A 26,801-nucleotide genomic window follows, 5' to 3' on the forward strand; every position below is an offset into this window, starting at 1 on the left:
TGTTATCACAACCCAACCTTGGAATTGAAGGAAAAGAAAAGTGTAATCCTATAAATAATCTGCTTGGTCGAACTCGTAAGTTTTGATATCTCATGCTTGTTGTCAATGTTAGATGCACAAAACAATATCTTGATTTCTATTATACTAAAGTCAATACTTGGACGAGGATTCGAGTATGAGTATCAGACATCACTGAATAACCATCGAAGATTGAAGACCGAATATCAAACAAATACATTTGAAGAACTTCATCGACAAAAAAACCCTTTGAGAGACCAAGAGCATCTCCGATGGTGTATGCATATTTATCTTATGAATATCTAATAAAATGAAATACAAATAAATTTTTTGTTATGAAAAGCATTTCCAATGGTTGTTGTATCTATATATATTTTAATATACTCTCTTCTAAACTCAAACTTCCATATCATATTGATCGAATTTTATATAGTGGTAAAGGTTGTCATTCACTCGGACTTTGTTGAAATTGATTTTAGGCTTAAATAATGGAAAATACTAAAAATAAGAAAATATATATACAAAAGTTGACAAGATGAAGAGATGATCGGGACTCAGGATTCCACCAGATTTCAATTTCATGCAATTCAAATACCAATTCTAAACAATAATAACTCATAATATAAAGTTTCATTGACTCTAATTCAATGCCTAAAGTAGATTTCCAAAGTAATGGTTGTAAATCTAAAGTATGGGATACTAAAAAAATTAAGCAAGCATAACCCATCAATTGAAATGACAACTATTCAATGATAATCATAATTCAATTAAATAACTGTGCAATTAGTCATAAAAAGAATTAATATAATTACCGCATTCGTGAAGTTTGGCTTCCTCCGTCGTCCCGGTGATAGGATTTAGCTCATTAGGTTGGAAACACAATCAAAAGTTGATTCCATTGCTCAAAAAGGTATTTAGAAGAGGAAAGTGCATAAAGTAGTGTGTTTGTAACAGATATAACTATTACAAAACCGACTGTTACAAAGACACACTAACAGACTGTAGCGAACACGAAATAATTGTTACAGAAATTGTTACAAAGTTATAGGATTTGAATGTATAGGCAACAGTTTCTGCGACTGTCTAAAAATGTTGTTTTGTGTTCTTCCTCTTCTTTTTCGCCTGAAAGTGCAGAACTCGTCTGTAACTTCTTCTACAAACCACAATTTCGCCCCTAACTCTCCATAACCCCCTCTACAACATCCCAGCAACCCATATATACTGGACAACATCAAAAATCTTCGATCATTAATCCAAGTAATCCTCATTAACTCTGCCAGCTCCGAATTATATTTTTTTCCCTTTTTCTTCAATGCATGCGTATATTGGAGGCTTACACACGCCATACTCGTTGATCCTCATATCAGTCGGAGCAAAACACTGCTTATCCACATGCCAGCTACCCAAAAATATCACCAAAATCCCGAGAATAAATCCACCGTGTATGACTTCCCTGTTTTACTTCTAACAAATTCTCCAGTCAAATCTAGCTGAACCGAACGACTGTACCACGTCTGTTACACTCAGAGGAACAACCCCAATCAACTTCAGTTGTTGAATCTCCTTAAAACTCCTCCAAATCCAAAACAGGGATAATCGGGTTTTTAAAAGAAAAATACGCAACTCCCTGACTTCTTCAATCTGAATCTCCAACCAATTATAACTCAAAACGTCGATCATACCATGCCTGTTAATCCTAAACAGGCCTTCCCATGAAATTTCAGCCATTGAGTCTCCTTCAATTCTGCCCAAAACGCGAACCCTAAATTCTGCCATTGATGCACATAGTTTCCCGCCAAACTGAAAACTCAAATGAAGGGGACGACCTCCCCCTAACAGAGATGGGGGTGTGAATAGAAATTGGTGTCCCTGGGGTGTAAATAGTAATTGAGGTGCCCCTTAGTAATTGAGGTGCCCCTTAACCAAAGTGAGAGTATGCATATCAAATGTCCTCCGGGGGTGCTGTAGACAAATTTTCGAGCCGATTTTTCCAAAAATGTTTATTTCCAAAAATACCTAAAAATACATAAAAACACAATATTAGTACAAAAAATCGAGTTCTAACAATACAGAAAATTGAGGACAACTTAGACACAAAAATGTCTCTATCAAATACCCCCAAACTTATTATTTGCTAGTCCTCGAGCAAATTTATTGTAGAAAATAAAATTCACTAGGTGGCCCTGGTGACCGAGTTATAGTATCGGGAGGGTTTACCAGAGGTGTACCCATAAAACCTTTACTCCAGTCCTTGGCTATTTACGCAGAACCTTGGAAGGCACTAAAGAATCTCCTTGGTTGGCATACTTATTGACTACAGGAGGAAGTACCCTGATGCGAAATTCCAATTGTTGTACACGAGTTTGCACTCAAGCATACTAAAATTCATATATAAGTGACAGAGCTCTACTCAGATAGTTTCTGGACATCATAACCGGAGTCAACCAATCACATGGAAAGATTAAGAAGATGGATGTAGAGATGGTTTTGATGTTGATTAGGATGAACCTATCCTAATGGATTGAGATACCGGTCTAACTAATATCAACACAACTAGCATATACAAGGGTACCAGTGGTCGATAATCCTAACTCTAGGTCAACACAACTGGCATATGCAAGGGAACCAGCGGTCGACTTTATTGAATTTATTCCGGTTGGTCTGATGGTCCGGTCTCAATTTTTTTTTTTATCTCAATCACTCTATTTCACCCAATCACTTATAAGAAAAAAAAAAAAAAACAGAAGGTGAAAAGGATTCAACGATATATGGCGAAACTACCATGTTTTTTTTTCCTAACACCTGAGCTCTGTGCTTTTATGAATAGACTCTATAGATGTTTCCATCTAATCAGATTGGTTCCTCAACTCCTATAACCAAGATGTTCCCATCCACTTAGATTGGTTAGTGCCAACCTTAATAAGAATAAATTTCTAGGCTTTGGAGTTTATTTATTTATACTGCAACTAAAAAGTTTCTCCCATACCCCCAAACTTAAATCTAACATTGTCCTCAATGTTCTAAAGATGAAATTAAAAGCATGAACAATGAGAAATTGTTACCACTTGAAGAAAAGAGTTAAGGAAAGATATTACCGTGTTGCATGATAATGGGTTACCTCCCAAGAAGTGCTAAGTTTAAAGTCTTCAGCCAGACTAAGAAAGGATTAGTCACCTTATAAAATCATAAAGTAATAGCCGGAATAACTTCGGATCACCAAAACCAAATAGGGCTATCACAAGTAAAAGGAATCTGCAACATGCCAAGAAAATTAGCAAATAAAGCACACCCTTGTCTAGTTTCCTGTTTAGGAAAACCACATCTAGTTGTGGCTCAGGTTCAGGTTCTATAAAAGGGTCTAGATAAAATATTTCCCTGGGTTGCATTTCCTCAAAAGTTAGATCCGAATGTTCAGGTTCTAGAGTCTGGAAAAACTCAAATAAAAACTTAGAAGCACATAATAATGACATAAATAATTGCGGATCCTTAAAGTCAATCAAATTTGACTTACACAACTGACCACAAAGACAATGGTGGTCTTCTTTAAACAAATATGTCGACCCTAATCTCCTCAAGTAATTAGGTTTAGTCTCGAAACTTGATATCTGACACATTTGAATTTCATAAGTTCCCACAGTTGGAGAAAAAGTTTTTGGTGGGAAAACAAAGTCAATCGAGGTATCGTAGCCTAGGTTAACCACATCAACCAGATGATGGGTTTCTAACAACTGAACTTCTTTCTGGATATCATTAGGTTCAGGAAAACATGTATGAAGATAATCTTGTAAAATGGTTGAGGCACATATGTCAAGTCCCAAGTGAGGGACCTTTCTAAGAGTTAAAGCACATGGAGAATGATAATGACCCCCAAACTTAGAGTTTTCAGTGTCTCTAGGAAGACTAGTCACAACTTCCCTAATTTCTAGGTCATCAGCTTCCTGAAAATGGTCAATTGATTTTTCTAAGTCGGGTCCATCCTCACTCATCTCTACGAGTTCATTTTCTTTTTCTAAGTCTAATGTTTCTAAATCGCTAGACTCTAAAACAATATTCTCAGAATAAACTCGTTCCTCAAAACTATCATCGGCTTCGTAAAAAGCAAATACTACATCGTCCAAAACGGGGGTATTTCTAGTCAAATCCTCGTCATTTTGAATAGGTAAATAATTATTAAAATTATTTGGATTCGAACTAGAAATAATATTATCATTGTAAAGATCAATTGGAGTAATAAATTCCTGATCACTATGCCTATATGTATCCGATTCTTCATCAACACTATCCTCATTATAATCATCATTATAATAACATGAAAATGGTTGAACCTCATCTAAACAAGTAGTGTTACCAATTCTAACCTCGTCATCTTGATTATGTGAATAACTATCTTCATTTTCAAAGGTACTATTGGAAACACTATATTGGAAATTAAGATTATTTCGAGCAGTTATGTTCTGGTCTTCTAACAAAATATTTTGAGTCAACTCACATGACTTCCTGATTGAATCTAGGAAAGAAAGTTCACTCGTTGTATTTTTTTCGTCCATAACTAAGTTATTTATTTCAGCTAACTTACGTGTTGACTCTAGTAGAGAGGAATTTTGCTCGTATGACCGGTTGACGTGTAGATAGTAATTGGGCTCACCATGGTATGGACTATAATCTTCAAAAGATTGGCGTTCCCAACCACTATTCACACTATGGTCAAAGTAATGTCCATTTTAAAAATCAGTCGTATATTCGTTGTATTGGCTATTATAATACCAGTTCGACATTCTCAACACAAAATAAACCCACTGACATGGGATTCACGGGTGTTCAGAAAAACTTACCTCCCGTTCCAGACGGGGGATGAACCGTTGAAGTCTACTCGGGACACGACTCTGATGTCATGTACGAACCCGAGGGGCCGAGACAGTATCGTAATTGTCGTCCTTCCCTGCAGCAGTTTTATTTAAATTAACCCTTCCTTAGGGTTTTAAAAATAATGTCCAAAAGAAAGTCCTAGAAATAAAGTCCAAAAAAAAATGTCCAAAAATAAAAGATTACAAAAATATAACCCTAATTACAGTTTCTAAAAAAAATATCTAATAAAAATAAATTAACTATATACAAATATATTCTTCTTTACTCCTTTGTATTTCTCTTTTCTTTCCTTCTTTGGCTTTGCCTTTATTTTCAGCACTTTCTGTTTTTCTTTAGCTTAACTCCGAATCTGAAAGCAAAGAAAATACCAAAACGCGTAAAAAGGAACAAAAAATAATAAAAATAAAAATAAAAATAAACCTAAAACAAATCTAAATACAAGTCCCCGGCAGCGGCGCCAAAAATTGATCGAATTTTATATAGTGGTAAAGGTTGTCGTTCACTCGGACTTTGTTGAAATTGATTTTAGGCTTAAATAATGGAAAATACTAAAAATAAGAAAATATATATACAAAAGTTGACAAGATGAAGAGATGATCGGGACTCAGGATTCCACCAGATTTCAATTTCATGCAATTCAAATACCAATTCTAAACAATAATAGCTCATAATATAAACTTTCATTGACTCTAGTTCATTGCCTAAAGTAGATTTAGAAAGTAATGGTTGTAAATCTAAAGTATGGGATATCAAAACAATTAAGCAAGCATAACCCATCAATTGAAATGACAACTATTCAATGATAATCATAATTCAATTAAATAACTATGCAATTAGTCATAAAAAGAATTAATATAATTACCGCATTCGTGAAGTTTGGCTTCCTCCGTCGTCCCGGTGATAGGATTTAGCTCATTAGGTTGGAAACACAATCAAAAGTTGATTCCATCTCTCAAAAAGGTATTTGGAAGAGGAAAGTGTATAAAGCAGTGTGTTTCTAACAGATATAACTGTTACAGAACCGACTGTTACAAAGAAACACTAACAGACTGTTGCGAACACGAAATAATTGTTACAAAGTTATAGGATTTGAATGTATAGGCAACGGTTTCTGCGACTGTCTAAAAATGTTGTTTTGTTTTCTTCCTCTTCTTTTTCGCCTGAAAGTGCAGAACTCGTCTGCAACTTCTTCTACGAACCACAACTTCTCCCCTAACTTTCCATAACCCCCTCTACAACATCCCAGCAGCCCATATATACTAGACAACATCAAAAATCTTCGATCATTAATCCGAGTAATCCTCATTAACTCTGCCAGCTCCAGATTATATTTTTATTCCTTTTTCTTCAATGCATGCGTATATTGAAAGCTTACACACGCCACTCATTGATCCTCATATCAGTCGGAGCAAAACACTGCCTATCCACATGCCAGCTACCCAAAAATATCACCAAAATCTCGAGAATAAAGCCACCGTGTATGACTGCCCTATTTTACTTGTAACAAATTCTCCAGTCAAATCTAGCTGAACCGAACGACTATACCACGTCTGTTACACTCAGAGGAACAAACCCAATCAACTTCAGCTGTTGAATCTCCTTAAGACTCCTCCAAATCCAAAACAGGTATAATCGGGTTTTTAAAAGAAAAATAAGCAACTCCCTAACTTCTTCAATCTGAATCTCCATCCAATTATAACTCAAAACGTCGATCATACCATGCTTGTTAAGCCTGAACAGGCCTTTCCATGAAATTCCAGCCATTGAGTCTCCTTCAATTCTGCCCAAAACGCGAACCCTAAATTCTGCCATTGATGCACATAATTTCCCGCCAAACTGAAAACTCAAATGAAGGGGACGACCTCCCCCTAACAGAGATGGGGGTTCGAATAGCAGTTGGTGCCCCTGGTGTGTAAATAGTAATTGAGGTGCCCCTTAGTCATTGAGGTGCCCCTTAACCAAAGTGAGAGTCCGCATAGCAAATGTCCTCCGGGGGTGTTGTAGACAACTTTTCGAGCCGATTTTTCCAAAAATGTTTATTTCCAAAAATACCTAAAAATACATAAAAACACAATATTAGTACAAAAATCGAGTTCTAACAATACAGAAAATTGAGGACAACTTAGACACAAAAATGTCTATATCACATATAAATTTCAGTTATCCAATAACCACTTGAGAGGTGTATTTTTGGTTGAGAGTTTCTAAATTCTTACATGACATCAATATCTCTAGAAATCCATACTCCATTGTAGTAAGAGTACATTTTGTATTGGGCATCTTTTATGGTTGCTTGCAGTTATTTTTTGTGTGTAGTTAGATGTAACTGTCGGTAACAACTTTTCTGTTTTCCGTTCTGTTACAGGTCACAGTCGGTTTATGACCTCCTGTAACTTTTGCTTCATATAAGGAATTGTACTCCCCTTATCTGTTCAATGTGAACTTTATTTTTCATTACCGTTTCTCTATGGTATCAGAGCCACTTATTGTCCAGATAACCTATATCCTTTATTTCTTTTAGCTTCCGCCATTAAAACTCCGCATATTTTCTTGTATTTGTTCTTTGTTTTTCATCACGGAATCTAGAATCACTAAGGTTCCTCTAAAAACAATCTCTAATATTGTTACTTCAAAGATTCAAGATCACAACTACATCACTTGGAAAGATTTATTACTTCTTCTATTCAAACATTACAACGCTTTAGGTTACATTGATGGTTCAAAACCTTGTTCTATCAATGTTTATGCAACACGAGGTGTTAATGCTGAGGAAACCACTAATCCTGATTATGTTCGCTGGTGTGAAGAAGATCAACGTTAATTCTTTGGATCCAATCTACAATTTCTGAAAGTGTTATCTCATATGTTGTTAGCCAATCTAAACCGCATGAATTGTGGAAATTAATTGAAGAAAGGTTTCCTGCAACCTCATCAACTCATGTGATTCAATTGCGTACTAAGTTGTCAAACACCAAACAAGGTAATTCATCGATTATATTTTTTCTTAATGAGATCAAGAAGATTTCAGATCTACTCTATGTTGTTGGATTCTCTTCCACTTCTCTCGATATAAGCCTCATTATCATCATCTTTATCCTTGATTCTCAGAGAGACCCTAACCCTAATTTACTGTTCTTCAATTAACACAAACTCTGACCAAGAATAACTCTACAATGTCATCAACACTCTCTTGAATTCACTAGATTATAAAGTTCTTGCACAAATTATAGTTCAATTCTATGGATATTTAAATCAGAAAAGAAAGGAAATAAAGAGCATGTGAAGAAGAAGATAAAAAGAGAAGAAGAGAGTTGATTTTCTCTTAAATGGGAATTTGATAATAACCAAGTGTATTTTGCTGAGGCACCCATACATTCAAAAATGGACATCCGAAGGAACATAGAAGGATAGTTAAGTAATTGCATCGTGAAAAACTGTCCAGGTCAAACATAAATGACCAATCATGTGGCCCTTGAAGAAACTGATAACGGCAGTGGCACTTTATTAAAAAGAAAACCAAAGTGTGGAATTTTGTTAAAATTTCCTATATAGATGTTAGAGCAGTTCCTATGGAATGAACAAATCAAGGATTTGTTCATTTTGCTCCCATTATGGACTCAACAAACTTGAAAAACGGATGGGCAAACAAATAAATTTGAGGGTTTATTGAGTGTGGTCGTAGATTAGGTGCGCGCTTGATGGACAACCACGCGACGACACCAAAAACGCTGGCGTATGATCCAAAACCTGGCGGTTTTTCCATAAACGTCAGCGGCTCTAGTAAATCCTCCATCATGTGTTGTGACCCAAAACCGCCAAACGAATAAATCTGGACAGTTAGTCTCTTCACTCTCAAATCATCTACAAAGATGCCTCCTAGAGTTCGTGGTGTTATATTCACTCAACAAGAGGATTTATCTATTTGTAGAGCCTTTGTTTTTCACATACAAGATGCTATCAATGAGAATGTAGCCGAATCGAAGTTGTGTTTTTGGGAGAATGTTCGTCGCTGAAACGAGGAACATTTATGGGCGTGATTCTGGCGGATTGTCGCATCATTTTCGTGTAATTAGTCGTCATGTATCATCATTCGTAGCTCAACTAGTGCACAATCACAAAAATAAACTCGACGGTGAAGCTGAAGATAAAGTGGAACCCAGAACACTAACAATGTGGGCAGTATCTCACGGCAGACCTTTCGACTTCCAAGCTTGTTTCAACATTCTTAGGGTGCTCAACAGATTCGATTCCTACATCTCCCTATGAATTCCACCACCCAGCCATTAAATGAGACGAGAGTTGACGCATATGTAGTAGTTGTGTTAATCTAATGTATTTCCTTTATTTTCATGTATGATGTAGTTGTTTAATCCAATTAGTATGTTTTTATTTATAAAAAAGTTTTAAATTAGTTATGATATTGATGGTGCAAATGTGAAGATATCCACATATTTGGTTTAGATAATCATAACACAAAATAAACACCAAACTAAATAACATAATACTATTGTGAATCGATTTGTCCATGAACTTTAATCAGCCCACTGCTCCAAAAAACACCTAGGACATCGCTAGTGTCCATCAACTTTAGATAATCGATTTCTTTTTCTTTAACCTTCATAACATCATCTAGCATATGTGGTTCCTCTGAACAGTTGGGATCTTGACACTGCAAATACCTGAGCTTTATCGGTTGTGATTCAATCACCATTCTGATGCGTGAACAACCTTCCCCCGAACACTTTGAATACAACCAAGGGGATTTTATAAGACTGTGGTTATCCATGAAACATAATGGACAAAATTCTTTTGCTTCGACACATAATATTTGCTTCGCTTTGCCTTTAGAAAACACGGTGGATGTTGTTAGCTAAGAAAGAAATCTGTTAGTTTGGTTGAGAATCAAACCTAGTGCTATATATTTATAACAAAAAAAAATAGTCGTTGGTAATTCAAACGGGTGGTCATGGTAAAGCCGCGTGGTTTTACTTTGACCGCCAACGGTTACATTTCCAACGACTCGATTTTCTTTCTCACCCTATAAATTCAAATTCTTCCGATCTCCGAATTCACATATTCTTCTTTCTTTCTAAAACTTTTAATCTCTCTCACTCTGCAGAAATGTCTGCTAGAATTCGTGGTCCTAAGTTTGCTGAAGAAGAGGATTGAACTTTATGCAAAGCATATTTTTTTCATCGGGCCAATCGTTGGTATGGGCTATGAAGACAGTTCTTTTTGGGAGAACATTTTTACAATGTTCGTCTCACTGACGGGGAACCCGGGAAACTGAGATGCTCGTCGATTGTATGCTCGTTTTCAATTTCTTAGCATTGCAATCAAGCCATTTCTTGCTCTAGTAAGGGAAATTGATCGAGAAAAGTTCATTGGTGTAACTGAAGTTGAAGTGATCCAAACAGCTCTTGATAATTGGGAGGAAGCTCACGGTAAACCTTTTATTTACGAATATTGTTTCAACATTCCTAAAGATGATCCATCTCAAGCACATATTTACCGCACTCGAATGCCTCTCCCGATCTTTACAATGAAAGAAGATGTTACTCTTGTTCAAAGTTGGTTACATCGTATGATGAGACCAATGAACATTGACTATTTCTGGGAAAGAGTATTGGACCATTTTGTAGCGTCGCAGAACAAAACTATAAGAAACAGTAACAGCCTAGAACTAAGATTTTCATTCATCATTAATGAAGTCAAATATTATACAGAAGTTTTGTGGATGGTTCACCGTAGCAATTTTGGATTATCTAATGAAGAACTGGTGAGTATCTTAGTACTTTTGTCCTCACTGATCAACTGCATCATAATATCTTAACTTGTTGTTTATCTGTTTTACAGAAAACCATCGCTCAGACCAAGTTTACTGAAGAAATCAGAAGAGAGTTTAATTATTTTGAACGCTATGAACTCTATAGAGATAATGTCGTTGGATTTGATGTACTTTGATGTTGTTGTTGTCGTTTATTAAAATGTAGGTTGATGTTATATGCAAGTTTAAAATGTAATAAATATCGCTTAATCTGAAGTGAAAATCTATTTTAAAATCTAAATATTTTCATTCATTGATATTACTGCCAATTCTTTTACAAGATATAAACTTAGATAATAATAAAAAGTACTAAACAACTTCAATAAAAATCAAGTACAAGCTTTGGCCTTCTGTTTATCTTCATTTGACGTATCTTCCATTCAACGCGCTCTTTAACAGTTTCACCTTTATTTTTTAATTTTCTGTTGTTAACTTTCATAATTGGAGCCCTTCTTTGCCTTTTAGCGGAACATTTTCTTGGAGCTACTTCAAAAACTGGCACTTCCCTCTTACAAGTTTCAATCTTTTTAAAACTTCCACATATCTTAGAAACAACAGATTCAAGTTTTGCATCTTAAAAAGTGTGACCGCCTTTTTAGCCATTTCACAAACAATAAAACTAAAAAAATTGAAATAGATTTATAAGAAAAAATTCAAGAGAAGTGAATTTTGGTGCGAGTGAATTGTTTGAAAATGGTGGTAATTTATAGTGGGGAAAAAAAAGATCGTTTTTACATTTGAAAAACTAGTCATTGGCGGTTATACATCACACGCCAGCGTGTTTAGATCGTCCGCCAGTTTTTACTTCAGCCGCCAGCGTTTTATGTTGACACGTGCTTGATGATTAGCCGCCAGCTACTTTTATCATAGTGCAAAATGCAGTTTGACCATCCACCTCAACAGATTTGTGATATGTCAAGTACCATAGGAATTGCCCTTACTTCGTGTAGCGTTTGTTGGTTACCGATGTGTTGATGTGGTCTGAGTCCGACAGACCAACCTCACGCGCGCTCTCACTCTTTCCTTTTGAAATCAGTGGCGTATTAATTATTCCTCCTTGGTGAGTTGAGTCCCATACAACGAGAGTATCGAGGTTTGACAAAACCCAGAGATGAGAGGAAGCGTTGATGGGATCTTAGGAACTAAAGAAGAAATCTCCAGAGAAAGAAAACCAAATTCATCATCAACAAGAACAAAAAAATGGGTGAAAAGAAGAGAAATGTGGCTTGTCATACTTGGTGTTTTACTTCATGCTGTTTATATGTTAAGTATTTTCGACATTTATTTCAAATCACCAATTGTTCATGGTATGGATCTTGTTTCTCCTCGATTCAAATCACCTCCTGCTAAACGTCTCGTTCTCCTCATAGGTAAAGTTGTGAAAATTAGGTCTAACAATTCTCTTTAAAATTTATTTTGATTTTGTTATTCAAAATTTGATTAAACATGTCCAAATTTGTATAAGTGCAGCTGATGGATTGAGAGCGGATAAATTCTTTGAACCGGATTTAGAGACAGGTCAATACAGAGCATCATTTTTAAGAAGTGTAATTAAAGAAAAAGGTCGCTGGGGTGTTTCACATGCTCGTCCTCCTACTGAATCTAGACCTGGCCATGTTGCTATTATTGCTGGTTTCTATGAAGATCCTAGCGCCGTTACTAAAGGTATGAATTCTTTTTCGATTTTTTCTTTCTTGATTGATTGAGTTTTGGTTGTTTATGTAAGTTGTCTATTCAGAATGAGTGAATTTGGTTGTGCAATTTTACAGGATGGAAAGCGAATCCAGTTGAGTTTGATTCAGTATTTAATCGAAGTCGGCACACATTTGCTTATGGTAGTCCAGATATTATACCTATATTTTGTAGTGATATACCACATACTACTTGGAATTCATATCCTCACGAGTTTGAGGATTTTGCTACCGGTTAGTCACACTACTCAATATTATGCTGCTTTAATGTTTCATAAAATGATCTTTTTTGTTACTATTTTATTAAATTGTTAGTTTTAATGCAGATGCGTCGTTTCTGGATGAATGGTCGTTTGATGAGTTCAAGAGTCTATTGAATAGGTCTAACCATGATCCTGAATTGAAGAAGTTGCTTCAACAGGATAATTTGGTTGTCTTTCTGCATTTACTTGGTTGTGATTCAAATGGTCATGCTCATCGACCATATTCAAATATCTATCTTAACAATGTTAAAGTTGTTGATAGTATAGCAAAACGGATGTATGATCTTGTTGAAGATTATTTCAAAGACAATCAAACAGCTTATATTTTTACCGCTGATCATGGAATGAGCGACAAAGGTAAGAAACTTGTCTCACTTTCTTTTTCGTCTTGGTATACATTGGGTATTGAATGTTTTACTAATCTAATGCTGGGAATGCATGACATAACTGTCATAAATGAACTATTATACTACTTCAACCATTCATTTGTAACGATCTCTATGTTGCGTATTTGAGATTGGAAATGACCATGTTCTTACTGGTAGGTAGTCATGGAGATGGGCATCCTGCAAATACTGATACTCCTCTGGTAGCTTGGGGAGCAGGAGTCCAGCAACCTAAACGATCGTCTCGTGGTCGCTATTCCGACGATGGTTTTCGATTTGTTGATGAGCATGTGCATCATATGCCTACGCCTCTTGATTGGGGTATCAGTGGCATAGATAGAGTGGATGTTAATCAAGCAGACATAGCGCCTCTAATGGTTGTACCATGGGCTTGTCTTTCTCGTTATTTTCTTTTTCTTGATTCTTCCATGCGAATCATTTTAAGTCGTGCAATTGGATAATATTGTGCTGATAAGCTCCATAACTTTTTTCGCAGTCTACTCTTCTTGGATTACCATGCCCTGCTAACTCAGTTGGAAATTTGCCTTTGGGTTACATAAACCTAGATGAGGTTAGTTTATAACCATGAGTTTGCAAATCATTCTGTTATTTTAGGAGTTAGTTCTTTGTCATTCTTAAGAGTGAGGTTTATGCATCAAATTAAACGATTAAGTTGGAAAAAGGAAAACAAAAGGTTAGGATACTGATATAGCTTTTATTTTTATATTCTTCAGCGTGAAGAAGTTGAAGCTGCTCTGGCTAATACAAAGCAAGTCCTTAATCAGTTTCTCCGCAAATCACGTATCCTTTAGTTCAAGTGGAAGACCACATAGTCAAGCTTTATCTTTAATTATTGAAAATGGATTTGTGTTAATGTTTTAAGAAAATTCTATTTAGGTTATTTTAAAGTGCAAGCCGTTTTCATTACATTTTCAAACTGAAAGTTAGTTTCATCAGTTCATCTGTTACAAAATTAGGCGCGATCAACAATCTATACATAAATCTTTTATTCCCATGTTAAACTCTGATCTAACACTTCTCGAGTCTCTTGACTACTTAATAAATGCTTCTCTGATTCATCTAGTGGGAGGGGAGTGAAAAGCTGTCTATTTGTTGATTTGTTTTCTTGACAAGCTTAGAATTGAAGCAGTCAACCTCGTTAAGATTCAAGCCTTTTAAGGCATTGGAAAATCATTCATCTGTGTTGGAACAAATTGAAGCTCTGATATCTGTTGGAAACTACGAGGAAGCTATGAAGTTATCCCAAAATCTCAGAACATTGTCTCTTGAAGGACTTCATTATTTTCAGACTTATGATTGGTTGATGCTGATGAGTGTAATTACTCTTGGATACGTTGGTTGGATGATCTGTCTTGTTCTCCATGTACTGCAGTCTTATACTTCTTTCTCCGGGAGTATAAATCAAATGCTTCAGTTGAGAAATAATAGAAGCCAGGTAAGAATTATTAGCTTAACTTTTTCCAGCAACATAGTTGTGTTAGCTCAATTAAAATCCTCCAATGCTGTATCTCAGTTAGCTTAGTGTCTTGATGTTCTTACCAGTTATATCTTACTGTCAGTGTATATATTTGTTTTAAGTGTACCATCTATGTGGCAGGTGTATATCTGTGGATTCTTGGTGATGGCAGTGATTTTTGTTCTACTTTTTGTGGAGTGCTCACCTCCTCTTTACCATGTGTACACTGCGATGACTATATTTCTGTGGACACAAATATTCAGTGAATATCGGTTCCTAAAATTGCTCTGGAAAGATTTATCTTCGAGCAACTTTGTTTTCAGTATGAAGCTTTTAGCCACTAGTGCAGTGTCAGTAGTCATTCTTGAATTCCTGGTACTGACTTCTAACTTGATTTTGAGCCTTCTTCAACTTTTCCAAAATAAAATAAATTGACTATAACTAGCCTGTAATGGAACACTGAACGTTATCTACATTTTTCATGTTATATTCTTCAGGTGAATAGTTTCACTGATAGGAAGCTTTATACATATTGTTTCCTGATTGTGGGGGTACTTGCTGCAATTTATCTCTTTTACGCTATTCCTGGAAGATCCGCAGTACCAGTTTTTATATTGGTTTCCTGTTGGTTCTTGTCCACTTTTACTCTGATGCCAGCGGAAATTCCTGATAACACCCCTTTGGTGTAAGTCTCATGCTAAATTTCGTAGTAATTGTTCTTTGTTAGATAGTTCATAGCTTGTCAAATATCTTTTCAAAGATTTGATTCAGACATTCTTTGTTTAAGCATGCTTAAGTATCTAGTTGCTTTAATATTCGTAACTCAGGTTTGTACGCGATGTTTCGTTTCTCAGTTCTCTCTGTTTGGTCCAATTATGTGTTTATGAAGGGGTTTCGTTCTCTCTGTAGAATTGCAAGTGGATTAATAATCAGCGGGGTAGCTTTGGCTGTGAGGTGCTTTGATTTGACTACTGGAGGCAGCAAATATTGGCAGTGCATCTTGAATTGTGAAGATCAGAAGCCCATGTCTACACTGCTCTTCTACTTGCAGGTTGTGAACACATGCATTGTCAGAGTCAGAAGTTTTTCGCTCTTTATTTGTCACGATATGAACATAATAGCTTTCTGTTCTTAAAATCAGGTTTTCTTGGTTGGACTTTCGTCAGTGATGGTGTTAGTAACTACTACTCACAGAACTGAGAAAAAGGAACTTCTCATGCTGCATCAGTTAATAAACTGGTCTGTAGCTGGTGAGTTGCTAACTAACACTTCTCTATACTTAGTTCTTTGCTGGAAGTGGCGTTTTGTATGCTATGTCTGACATAGTTTGAACTCCTTTCTCTTTTTTCTTGCTCGAATAAGTTTCAATTCTTGACTTTGTTCTATTTGAATAAATTAGATGTATCAGTAGATAATGTTACAGATAATCATGATTCATGGCTATTGTAGGAAAACTAATTTGTATGTACTGTACGTCTATGTGCTTGTTGTAATCGTAAACTTGCTTTTTGGCTAAAACGAAGACACGATTGTTTATACAAATCAGAGATTCAGAAGAGAATTTAAGTACAGAAGTAGGAAACTAGTCTTAAGAGGAAAAACACAAAATAAAGAAAACAGATAAGTTGAATTATAAATTTTCTCTCGTCTCATTAAAGTCCAAATACCTATACACATTTTCACAGTTCGGGGTCTTATTACTCACTTGTCTTTGTTTTCTGCAGGTGTCTCAATGGTCCTCCCATTGTTTTCGCCTACTAGTCTCTTGTCAAGACTGACATCTATCTTTCTTGGTTTTGCACCTCCTTTTTTACTGCTATCGATTGGGTACTTTTCTTCTACTCCAACGTTCATCTGAGTTGCTTATGACAAACGTGAGAAAATAACTGTAAACTGTGAGTGACCCCTTTTTCTCCTTGACTTTAGGTATGAAGCCGTCTTTTATGGTGCTCTTGCACTTGTACTCATGGCATGGATATTGTTCGAATGTGCAATTCTCTATTTAACTAAAGCACGGACTTCTAGTTACATAAAAGACGCAAGGCATGAACAAGAGGAAAGATGGTTGCAGTTGTCTGACTTGAGAGTGCCAATAATCTTTGTAAGTCGAATATCCTTATTTTTCTGGTCAGTTATTTGTTTGAGCTTCTGACAGACCCGAAAACGGCATACTCTGTTTAATTAACTATATCTATTGAATGGATTATGTTTAGCATCTAGCATGTCTGTGATGATGCTTGATGCTTCAATTATGCCTCTGTAAGCCCATGGTCTAACGCCAAAAAATGTGCTTTTTTAGATGGTCTTGTTCAATGTTGCGTTTTTCGGAACTGGTAACTTTGCAAGTATCGCAAGCTTTGAAATTTCATCTGTTTACAGATTCATCACCATCTTCAGTGTAAGTTAACACTGCATGTCTGTTTACCACTGTATCAAGTTGTATGGCTAGTTTTTTCCCCATGGCATACTAGCTACAAAACTGATCTGTCATTTTGTTTGTTGCAGCCGTTTCTTATGTCAGGGTTACTGATTTTCAAGCTATTTATTCCATTCATGCTAGTCATGTAAGTGAACTACATAATAGTTCTTTAGTTGTTTCTTTTTTACTTCATTTCATTTTCTCTGGTTAGTATCTTACACGGTTGTGCATCTGCTGCTTTGAACTCGAACAGATGTGTGTTTAGTGCAATAACCAAGCTAATTGGAGTTTCACGTCTGGGTTGCTATTTTCTTGTCATTTTATCTTCGGATGTAATGACTATTCATTTCTTCTTCTTGGTATGCTCCCTTCTCTATCTTTACATTATTCCTCTCTTTTAGACTTACGGATTTTGATTATGTCGCTATTTAGCAATACTGGAATTAAGCCTTTGTTTGTTGTTACGGAAATCGATGCTGGTGACTTCAAACTTCAGAACCCTATTTCTGTGGTGGTTTGTTCTGCTACGTATGTTGGATTCTGATTGTTCTTCCTAATTATTTTTTTCTTTTTGTGGTTATAGGTCCGAAATACAGGAAGTTGGATGGAAATAGGTAATACTATCAGCCATTTTGGAATCATGAGTGCTCAAGTTGTATTTGTTTTGATGCTATTTGCTCTCACAAATATATACACAAAAGATATCCATATAGGATCACGTCGATCATCTTCTCAAAAAGCTCTGTAGTCTAGTTCTTTTTTCCAGGTGACACAATTAGTCCACGACTATTAGGTTAAACAACTAGAAGTAAAAGCGGGTTTCAGGAAATTTTGACATTTATAAAGAGCTCTAGTGTAGGTATTGATATGTTTTCAGTTGTGGCCGAGGGCGTTTCTCAACCAAACTACTTTCTGAAAGCTAGGCAATGACAAATGATTGAAAATCCAGGTAATGGCACCTGCTGACATGATTATATTGTGTTTATTTTTTCTTTTGTATCGTCACATTGTTTTGTGTAGTTTAGCTGTACCAGTGAGTTTGATTCACCACCTTCTGTACATCAATACCATATCAACTGTAGAAAATATATTTTATGTGATATTGAAATGCTAACCAGTTTCAATTAGCTACAGTATTTGTGTTTATTTTCACTACTTCATGTTCTGGTAAGCGATTTGACTGCATCCTCGTCAATGATAATGAAAGGCCACTTGAAAATTTTGTTTGTCTTTCAAGATTAAGACGAGCAAATCCAGAAACTAGGTCTATGATTTTGTTTCGTAAAACCTACTGCCAGTCGGCCAGTTTGTCATTAAATGATTGATAAAAATTTTAGGTGTATTTTCTCTTACAAATCTAAATGATGATTGCATTAGTGAGAGCATTCTCGTTATATTCATTTCGAATGCTTGCATCTTGCTACAACTAAAGGTTACAAAATATGAAAGAGTGGTGTATGATAATGCACAACAGTGGCGGATAAGAACTAAGCTAACTAATTAAGACAAAATTACAATTGAAGGGTGGAAGAACCTAGACCACCAACTCCTCTTTAGATGATAGATTACGGCTTCTTAAGCTCAAAATGTAGGAGTGTGCGAAAGCAACATGAATTGCTGCACCTATTGGTAAGACATCCTCATCGATAGCGAAATGAGGACTATGTGGAGGGTGAGTTGATCCAGCTTCTTCACTTCTAGTTCCTACCAACAGAAGCGTACCTGGTATATGATCCAAGTAAAATGCAAAATCTTCACTCCCCATGAAACATGGAGCTGTATACACATTTTTCTCTCCCAACATGTCGACAGAGACTTGGCGAGCATGTTCAAAAACTTTGTGGTCGTTCACAGTTGGAGGAATCATTGGATAATCCTCTACAAAGAATTGAAATTCAACGGTGCATGGATGTACTGCTACTTGTGCTCTAATAACCTGAAATCAACATGAGCATTTAACTATATATTTACTGACCTCTCGTCATTCTCTACCACTGCAGCCAGATTCACTACAATGTACCTCTTTTATTCTTTCTTTCAACGCATTAAAGCTTTTCTTTTTGAAAGCTCTGAAAGTTCCTCCCACTTCAACCGAGTCAGGGATTATATTATAAGCAGTTCCAGCGTGGACCTTTGTCACTGAAACAACCTATTAAACAAAATTATTCATAACGATATCAGTGGATAAAGCTTAATCTTGAAAAGAAAATTTGATACTTGTAGAAAGAAGAACACAAGGGTTGAGCTATATTCTTAATCAAGAGATTGTTACTTGAGAATCCAAAGGGTCTGTTTCCCGTGAAATGATACTTTGTAAACAAATTATCGATGCTGATGCAGCTAAAATTGGATCAATGGACGCTTGTGGAATAGCTGCATGACCTCCTTTCCCCCGAATTTTTGCATTAAAAACTCCCATTCCTGCTAGAAACTCTCCAGGTCTTGACGCAATGGTACCGGTAGGGAATTGAGTAGCAGTGTGAAGTGAAAAAATGGCTTCTACATTTTCTAAAGCCTTTTCTTCGATCATTTTCTGTGCTCCTTTTCCTTTTTCTTCAGCAGGTTGAAATATAAGAACAACTGTTCCCTTTAGTTTCAGATAATAGTTGTAGTTAATAACTAAATAATAAAATATCTGCAAACTTCAATTTTATAACTAGTCTTTGGAAGAGCAATTGAAAAGGATAAATTTCTTAGAAGCTCGAATTTGTAGTAAATGTTATTTATATTTAGTTCTGTAGTAGTACAGGGATTCCTCATGCATAAAGATTTGCTGACAACTAACATAAGGCTCTAAATTTTCTTTTAGTGATGATACGATTGGAATTTGATCCCATTGTTCGTATCGTTTACTCTTACACATTTGGTCTAAAATCTGGAATTTTTAGAGCTTGATGATCCCTGGTCGAAATCTTTAGTGGCATGTAAAAATCAATAATATTATTACCTGTAGTGAAGTTTTGAGTTGTTGAAGTATTTTTGCAGCACCAAGAAGCATACTGACATGAGCATCATGTCCACATGCATGCATTTTCCCTTTTACTTTGCTCTTGTATTCCCAGTCCACCATTTCCTACGGACATTCCAAAATATACATTTATTATGTTGTATTATAAAGAAGGCTGTTATTGGGCGTCACACTCCTTTAGAGGGGCGTCACCTAATAAGACAAAAACGGGTCACCCATACGTAATATCAAAAACCCTTTATTTTATATAATTTTGTGATGATCAAACAACCCTTGTTTGGCTAATTTTAATTTAGTTTAATTAATTACGCCTAAGTTGGACATATAGCAAATCTAGGCGTAAAATTGGAATTACGCTTGGAAATCAACTAAACCTAGGCGTAAAATTGGAATTACGCCTGGAAATCAACTAAACCTAGGCGTAAAATTGGAATTACGCCTGGAAATCAACTAAACCTAGGCGTAAAATTGGAATTACGCCTGGATATCAACTAAACCTAGGCGTAAATTGGAATTACGCTTGGAAATCAACTAAACCTAGACGTGAACGACATGCAAATCAAAGTTTACGCTTGAATTGAACTAAACCTAGGCGTAAGTTCTTCAAAAACTATATTACGATTGAAAAATCTAGTACCGTACCCAGGCGTAACACTAGCAGAAAGTAAATAAAATCCTAATTTTACTTTGATTTCATTCGATTTAAGCACAAAAACGAGTACAAAAAGATGGATTTGTTCGATTATTACCTTACATACACCATGGGTTGTTGTTTTTGGAGTTTGAAAAATTCATTCTTCAATTGATTGAATTGGTGGAATGAGTTGAGGATGAAGTTGAGGTTGATTGAGATGTTGATTACCATCACTAGGATCAGTTTGCTTCTTCCTCATCTGTTTTTATTAGTTTTAATTGAAGGGTCATTTTGGACAAATTGCTATTGAATCAAAAGTATCTCTTAACCAGATTTTTGGTCATCAGATATCCAAATGATGCCCTTCTGAAGAAGTGTGACGCCCAATAACAACCTTCATTGTAAACTTAAAGTCTAGCGACAGTACTGCGCCCACTAGTGCCCATGCTGCAAAAACTGACCTAGCTAATTACCTATCTAGCTACTACTACTAAAACCACATAACTACTACTATACGTCAAGGTATCTTGTTAATTAACACCATTAAAGTCTAGCTAATTACCCATAGCGACAGTACTGCGCCCACTGTTTATTTACCAGTGCATTGAAAAATCATGTATAGGACTAAGTAAAGACTGATACCTGAATTGGCAAAGCATCCATATCAGCTCTAAGAGCAACAAAAGGAGAAAATCCCGATCCGATTTTAGCTATGACACCAGTTCTTGCAACTGGCCATTGATAAGCAATTCCTAACTTGTCGAGTTCTTGCCTTATAATCGCGCTTGTTCCGAATTCTTCATAAGAAAGTTCTGGATTTTCATGAATTTCTCTTCTTATCTTTTTCATCCATGTTAGTGTTTTAGGAAGATTAGCTACCCTAATTATCTCATCTCTGGCCCTTTTTAGCTCACTGGAACTCTCATAAGATATAGATTCCGAATTTGAATAACAGTTTCTGTGACTGAAAACTATAACTGAAATGAAAATTGAGAAATGTAAGAGATCCATGAATTGTGAGAAAATTTTCGTATAGTTTCTATATGAAAGAACTATATACGGTTCAAGTATATATAAGCAACATCTTGATTGTAATGGAAGGAAAAAAAAATCTGTTAAAACTTGGGAAAGTTTTCTTTAAAAGTTGTTTATGTCTTTATATTTCTTCATCATAAAATTATTACTAGTACTCATAAATGCTGACATGAGATTGATAGTGTTGTATGATGTAACATTTAAAGCACATGCACGCACCGATTTGTTTTGTACACCACGTTTATTTGAACCCCGCCACTATAAAAAATTTGGGTTCCAAATTGACTCTTTAATCAAAATATCAAATGGACATCGTACATAAGATTTTAATGTTTTATGCTTTTCTACACCGGAAAATAACTGTGTTTCATGATGTAGTTTCACTATTACTGACCTAGTGACCTTAGAAATCTACTCTTGCAGTTGAGATTTCCATCCATCCAATGTTTGATGGTTAGGGTAAGTCCTATGGATGCTAATCTAGCAGCTAGATTAGCAGTCCACGTCAGCTGAGACCATTTTCTAGTGCTGTTTGGTTCAGTGCTTTAAATTTCAGCCGTCAGATCAAAGTTTGTGATTTTTGTGATCCGTATGATTTTTGTGAGCGCTGAATCATTCAGCTTAAAGGTGATTTTTGTGGCGCTGAACCATTCAGCGCTTCAATCTCGCTGCTACTTCACCTGCGAGCATATCCTAGGAGAGATAACTAGTGTTAACTTTTAGGCCACACTTTTTTTTTGAATTGCAACACTTAACTGCTAATCTAGCAGCTCAATCTAGCCCATAGGACTTAGTCTTATATAGCCATTTTAAATGAATCATATTATAGGGGTTCTAAGTTTTTGGTTTTGAGGGTAGGGTTATCAAATGTGAAAAATACTAGAACCCCCCCTACTATATGGGTTCAATATATATAAGCCCCACTAAATGGATCCTCCCCTATCAACTCCATACTTTCACTTTTTAATATTTCTAGGCCCAAAACTTTAGATTTCAAGGCTTGGTAATAAAGTTTAGGGTTTGGGGAAAATTCGTAATACCAAAAATGCCCTTTACTATATATACCTAATGAAATAGGCTATAGGTTTCATTTCCAGATTCATTTTCATTTTCACTTTCTCTCACTTCTCTTTCGTCTCTGCTCTGAAGGAAATTAGGGTTTTTTGATCATGCCGAAAGAAAACGATTACAGAGAGCAAGAAAACGATTCTCGCTCCATCGATATCCGCTGATGACGTTTAATTCATCGTTTCTTCTAGTTTTATTGTATGATTTTGCAGTAGAATAAACGAATCCGAGAGAAGATTTCAATCAACTAATCTGCAGATTCAACTCAGATTCATCAACAAGCTAATTATACATGTAAGTATCCTCTTCTCTCTGTGATGATGCTTCGGTTTAGAGATTTTAGTTGATTTATTTTGGATTCAAATTTCAGAAAAGTATTTCAAAACCTAAATCTTCAGATGCTTTTCAATCGACTTATCTGAATCGAAATCAGAGCTTAGATTCACAATCATCTACTTACTATGGTTGTTTTGATGTAGAGTTTTCGGAAAAAAATTGAACAAAAATTTCCGATCTGTTCATCCTCAAAATCGTTGCATACCTTTATTTCTATCTTCGATCTAATAACTGATTTGAGATTCGATATCAGTGAATCATCCTCTCTATTACCCATAGATTTGATTTGAATTTTATTCACTTTTAGTTTTTGATTTTTCATTTATACATGATAGATTACATGAAATGGTGGTAGGAATTTAATTGAGGTGAAAGATTTAGAGAAGGATTTTTGAGCTGGTGGTGGTGTTGGAGTTGTAGGTAGTATGAGTGGTGAAGAAATAAGTAAATCGAATCCAGGCACGATTTTGTTTGTTATTGTTGATGTTGTTATTTGTTGTTATTTTAGGTTCGATTTGTTGTTTTTTACATTTCAATTTGAAAATGTCTGTGAAATGAACTCATAATGCGATTTCAGCTATTCTTTGAGGCGATACAAACTTAAAACCTCTAGTTAAAGTATTTAGATATAAAATCTACTGGTAATATCACAAGATCGACTTTGATTACTTGTTTCTGACTCAGATTCGACTCATTATGCTGTGTTAGACACTCAGTTGAATGAGAAACTGTTCAATGGCGATATTCGTAAGGGATCTGTAGTTCAATTGATTGATTACATGTGTCATACTATTCAGAATCGGAAGTAAGTTTCTCTGAATTTCGATCTAATTTTAGGTTTAATTTCAATTTTTTGGTATTATGAATCTTTGAAATGATTCTCAGTTTAGATTATTAGTAGGTTTAGTCTGATATTGGTGTTGGTTAAACTAGAAATTGTACTGTGTTATTGTGTTTATCAGCTAAGAATCTGATAGATTTTGTGGTGTGTGTGCCTGCCGTTTGATATAGATTACTAAGCATTTATATCAATGAATACTATGTTGAATGCTTGGTGAATTATTAAGCAAGTTCCTGAGAAAACATGGAATGATATATTGAATGCCTGCGTTTGCTTATTGTTTTCAAGCAATAAAACAACGAAGAACTGAAGCTGTTACTACAGACTATTTTCGTGGGATATATATGAAGGGGATTGCTGCAATGATAGTGTGTCTGAACGATTTTATGATTGTGTTTTGTGTTGGATGTAGAATTATTACAGGAAGATGATACAGAGAGGCTCATAAATTACTGGAAAAGATGTTTCTCTTTCCAACTTATAGTTTGTTGTTTATATTGTTATTGTCATTAGAAAAATGTGTGCACTTATAGTTTTGGTTATTATTATATTTTGTAATCGAATGGACATCTGAGTTAACATGCCTCAATGATGTAGGTCAAACTTTGTATTGCTTTTTGATTTATATTGTTTATGATAATAGTAGCTAACTGCTAATTTTTTCCTCCCCTACCAAGAGAACATAAAACGATGTGTTTGCATCATATATGATCCAGCAAGGTCTAATCAAGGTGTTCTAGCTCTCAAGGCTATGAAGCTCACAGATTCTTTCATGGAACTTTATCGCAATAACAATTTTACTGGAGAGAAGTATGTAATAGCTCGTGTCTCGATAAAATTTTAATAAAGATGAATAATTGATCCGAATCTCATTATTATATCTCTTTTATTTTGTTAGATAGGTTGAGGGAGAAAAATATTTCATGGGTCGATATCTTTGAAGAAATTCCTGTACGTTTTGAATGTATTGTTGCTTTTCTAACATTAGGAAGAATTGTCCATTTTTACGAGTTTATTTATGCTTCTTTTATGTGCCTCTTAACAAATTAAAGTTTCAAATTCTGCTCTTATTAGTGCCTTCATGACAGAACGTGAAGCTGACACACCTGTAACCCAGGTTTGATATTTTACCTTTACTATTCATTCTTCGTGTCACTAAAAAATAATATATATGGTAATATGATAATTTCTGAGAAGGACAACTTAATAAGATGAAAACTCTGTTATGCAGTGTGACTATGATCGTCTGCAATTATCAACCAAACCACAAATGAAAAGAAATGTTGACCAAAGACATGGTTGTGTACAGGAGTGCTCTCTTTTGGTGTCATTCAATCTCAATACCAGTGATGTAGAGAGGTTTGCTTTATGTAGTAGTGCTAGATATTTTCTTCTGTATCAGTAGTAGAGTTGACCCAATAAATATATTAGTTGTATCTTTACGTACATAGTTTCAGAAGGAAATTCATTGTTGGATATTCTCCCATATTTGACTCATAAGAGTTGTGTCCACTATGTACTTCACTTCCGTCACTGTTTTTACTTCTTAGATTTTCCGAAATTTCTGTTTTTGTACAGATTAATATAGATGTATCATGTATGATATTCACTGTAAAGCCTCTACCTATATTGTTTTCTGTTCTTCCATAATACTTATGTGTAACTGCGGCTTACACATGTCATATGCATGTGTAACTGCCTATTACACATGCCCGTGACATATGCAAATGCGACTTACACATGATATATGCATGTGGAACTCCAACTTACACATGCATTTTTATGTGTACTAGTTGATTCTCGTATTCTTGTTGGATGTTGGTCTTGTAGGTGGTGCACTCTACCAAAGAGCAACTACATTTGGGTTGGCAGGTGAGACTTGTCATGGCTGAACCGTTGTTTGTTTCTTTTCTTTTGATATCATACATTGTTTTTCGTTTGTATAGTCTGAGTTAGATACCTGAGTTAAGGTTCTTGTCGGTATGTGGATGTTGTTGTGTAGAGCAGGTAGGTAAGATTTGGTAACATCAGTAGGAAAAAATTGAACTGTTATCGAACACGGATAATAGCTTGTTAGTTTTTAGGTTAATTGTGACATTGCTAACTTATAGAAGAAAAAGAAGACATAGTACATTGCTTTTTTTAGGGAGAAGATGATTTTATTTGGTTTTATTTATTTCTTAAGATTCAACCTGGGAACTGATTTTCAAACATTGCAGGCTCGGCCATCGAATATTCTTCTAGGTTCAGAAGATTGTCGTTAATTTTTTTTTAAATAAATTTTGCCACTATAAGATACTGCATATAAATGGGTTCCTATTTATTATCATACAGTGGATAAGCCTGCAGCTGGTGCTGATATTTGTACTCAGTTGGTGTTGGTTGCAGTTGCAGGACATGGGTTATGATGGAATGTGTAACTGCGGCATACACATCTATATGTATGTGTAACTGCTCATTACACATGCATATTATATGTGTAACTTCTGCATACACATCTATATGGATGTGTAACTGATGATTACACATGACGAATGCATGTGTAACTAGGAGTTACACAGGCTAAGATAGGTTATCATGTGTATTTTCTGTGATCTTTGTTCTATAATTTTTCCTTACAATTGTTCTATAATATTTTTTTGTTTTTGCTTTTTGTTCATCCAACCTAATCCATGGATGTTTATTTCATTGCAGATATGCAAGCATTTTGGAGGGAGGAAGACAAGATGGAAAGGCAAAGATTTAAACTTCATAAAAGCATAAATCAGATGCATGTGTAACTCTGAATTACACTAGATAGATGCATATGTAACTCTCAATTACACTAGACAGAAGCGTGTGTAACTTCTAGTTACACATGCTAAGAAATTATTGTAAATGAATATTAAAGTAATACATGTATTTTTTGTATGCGTTCTTTTTGATGTCTATTTTTTTGATGTGTAACTTTGCATTACACTTGGCATAAGGAT

General features: G+C 35.4%; 2 protein-coding genes across 3 annotated transcripts; one reads left to right on the plus strand and one right to left on the minus strand.

Moving 5' to 3' along the window:
- Nucleotides 1-11,705: 11,705 nt before the first annotated feature.
- On the plus strand, nucleotides 11,706-18,078 carry LOC113343704 (GPI ethanolamine phosphate transferase 1-like). 2 transcript variants are annotated; one of them, XM_026587835.1, is made up of 18 exons: nucleotides 11,706-12,081; nucleotides 12,182-12,376; nucleotides 12,481-12,636; nucleotides 12,729-13,022; nucleotides 13,211-13,428; nucleotides 13,548-13,622; nucleotides 13,786-13,852; nucleotides 14,191-14,507; nucleotides 14,670-14,903; nucleotides 15,026-15,213; nucleotides 15,438-15,579; nucleotides 15,670-15,778; nucleotides 16,253-16,355; nucleotides 16,455-16,629; nucleotides 16,828-16,926; nucleotides 17,034-17,092; nucleotides 17,201-17,306; nucleotides 17,531-18,078. In XM_026587835.1, the coding sequence occupies exons 1-18, from the start codon at nucleotides 11,823-11,825 to the stop codon at nucleotides 17,693-17,695; spliced, it is 2,961 nt and encodes a 986-aa protein (XP_026443620.1). In that variant the 5' UTR covers nucleotides 11,706-11,822; the 3' UTR covers nucleotides 17,696-18,078. The 2 variants fall into 2 exon arrangements, with proteins under 2 accessions (XP_026443620.1, XP_026443621.1); XM_026587836.1 differs by lacking the exon at nucleotides 11,706-12,081 and having other exon boundaries at nucleotides 12,293-12,376; nucleotides 12,504-12,636.
- Nucleotides 18,079-18,288: 210 nt separating this feature from the next.
- LOC113343705 (IAA-amino acid hydrolase ILR1-like 4) lies at nucleotides 18,289-21,654 on the minus strand. The gene is made up of 5 exons (XM_026587837.1): nucleotides 21,192-21,654; nucleotides 19,895-20,020; nucleotides 19,220-19,534; nucleotides 18,968-19,096; nucleotides 18,289-18,883 (listed from the first exon to the last, which is right to left on the minus strand). Exons 1-5 carry the CDS (start codon nucleotides 21,558-21,560, stop codon nucleotides 18,482-18,484), a joined length of 1,341 nt encoding a protein of 446 aa, XP_026443622.1. The 5' UTR covers nucleotides 21,561-21,654; the 3' UTR covers nucleotides 18,289-18,481.
- Between the last annotated feature and the right edge of the window lie 5,147 nt (nucleotides 21,655-26,801).

This window comes from Papaver somniferum, unplaced genomic scaffold (assembly GCF_003573695.1).
Source record: "Papaver somniferum cultivar HN1 unplaced genomic scaffold, ASM357369v1 unplaced-scaffold_65, whole genome shotgun sequence".
NCBI classification, from domain to species: Eukaryota; Viridiplantae; Streptophyta; class Magnoliopsida; order Ranunculales; family Papaveraceae; genus Papaver; species Papaver somniferum.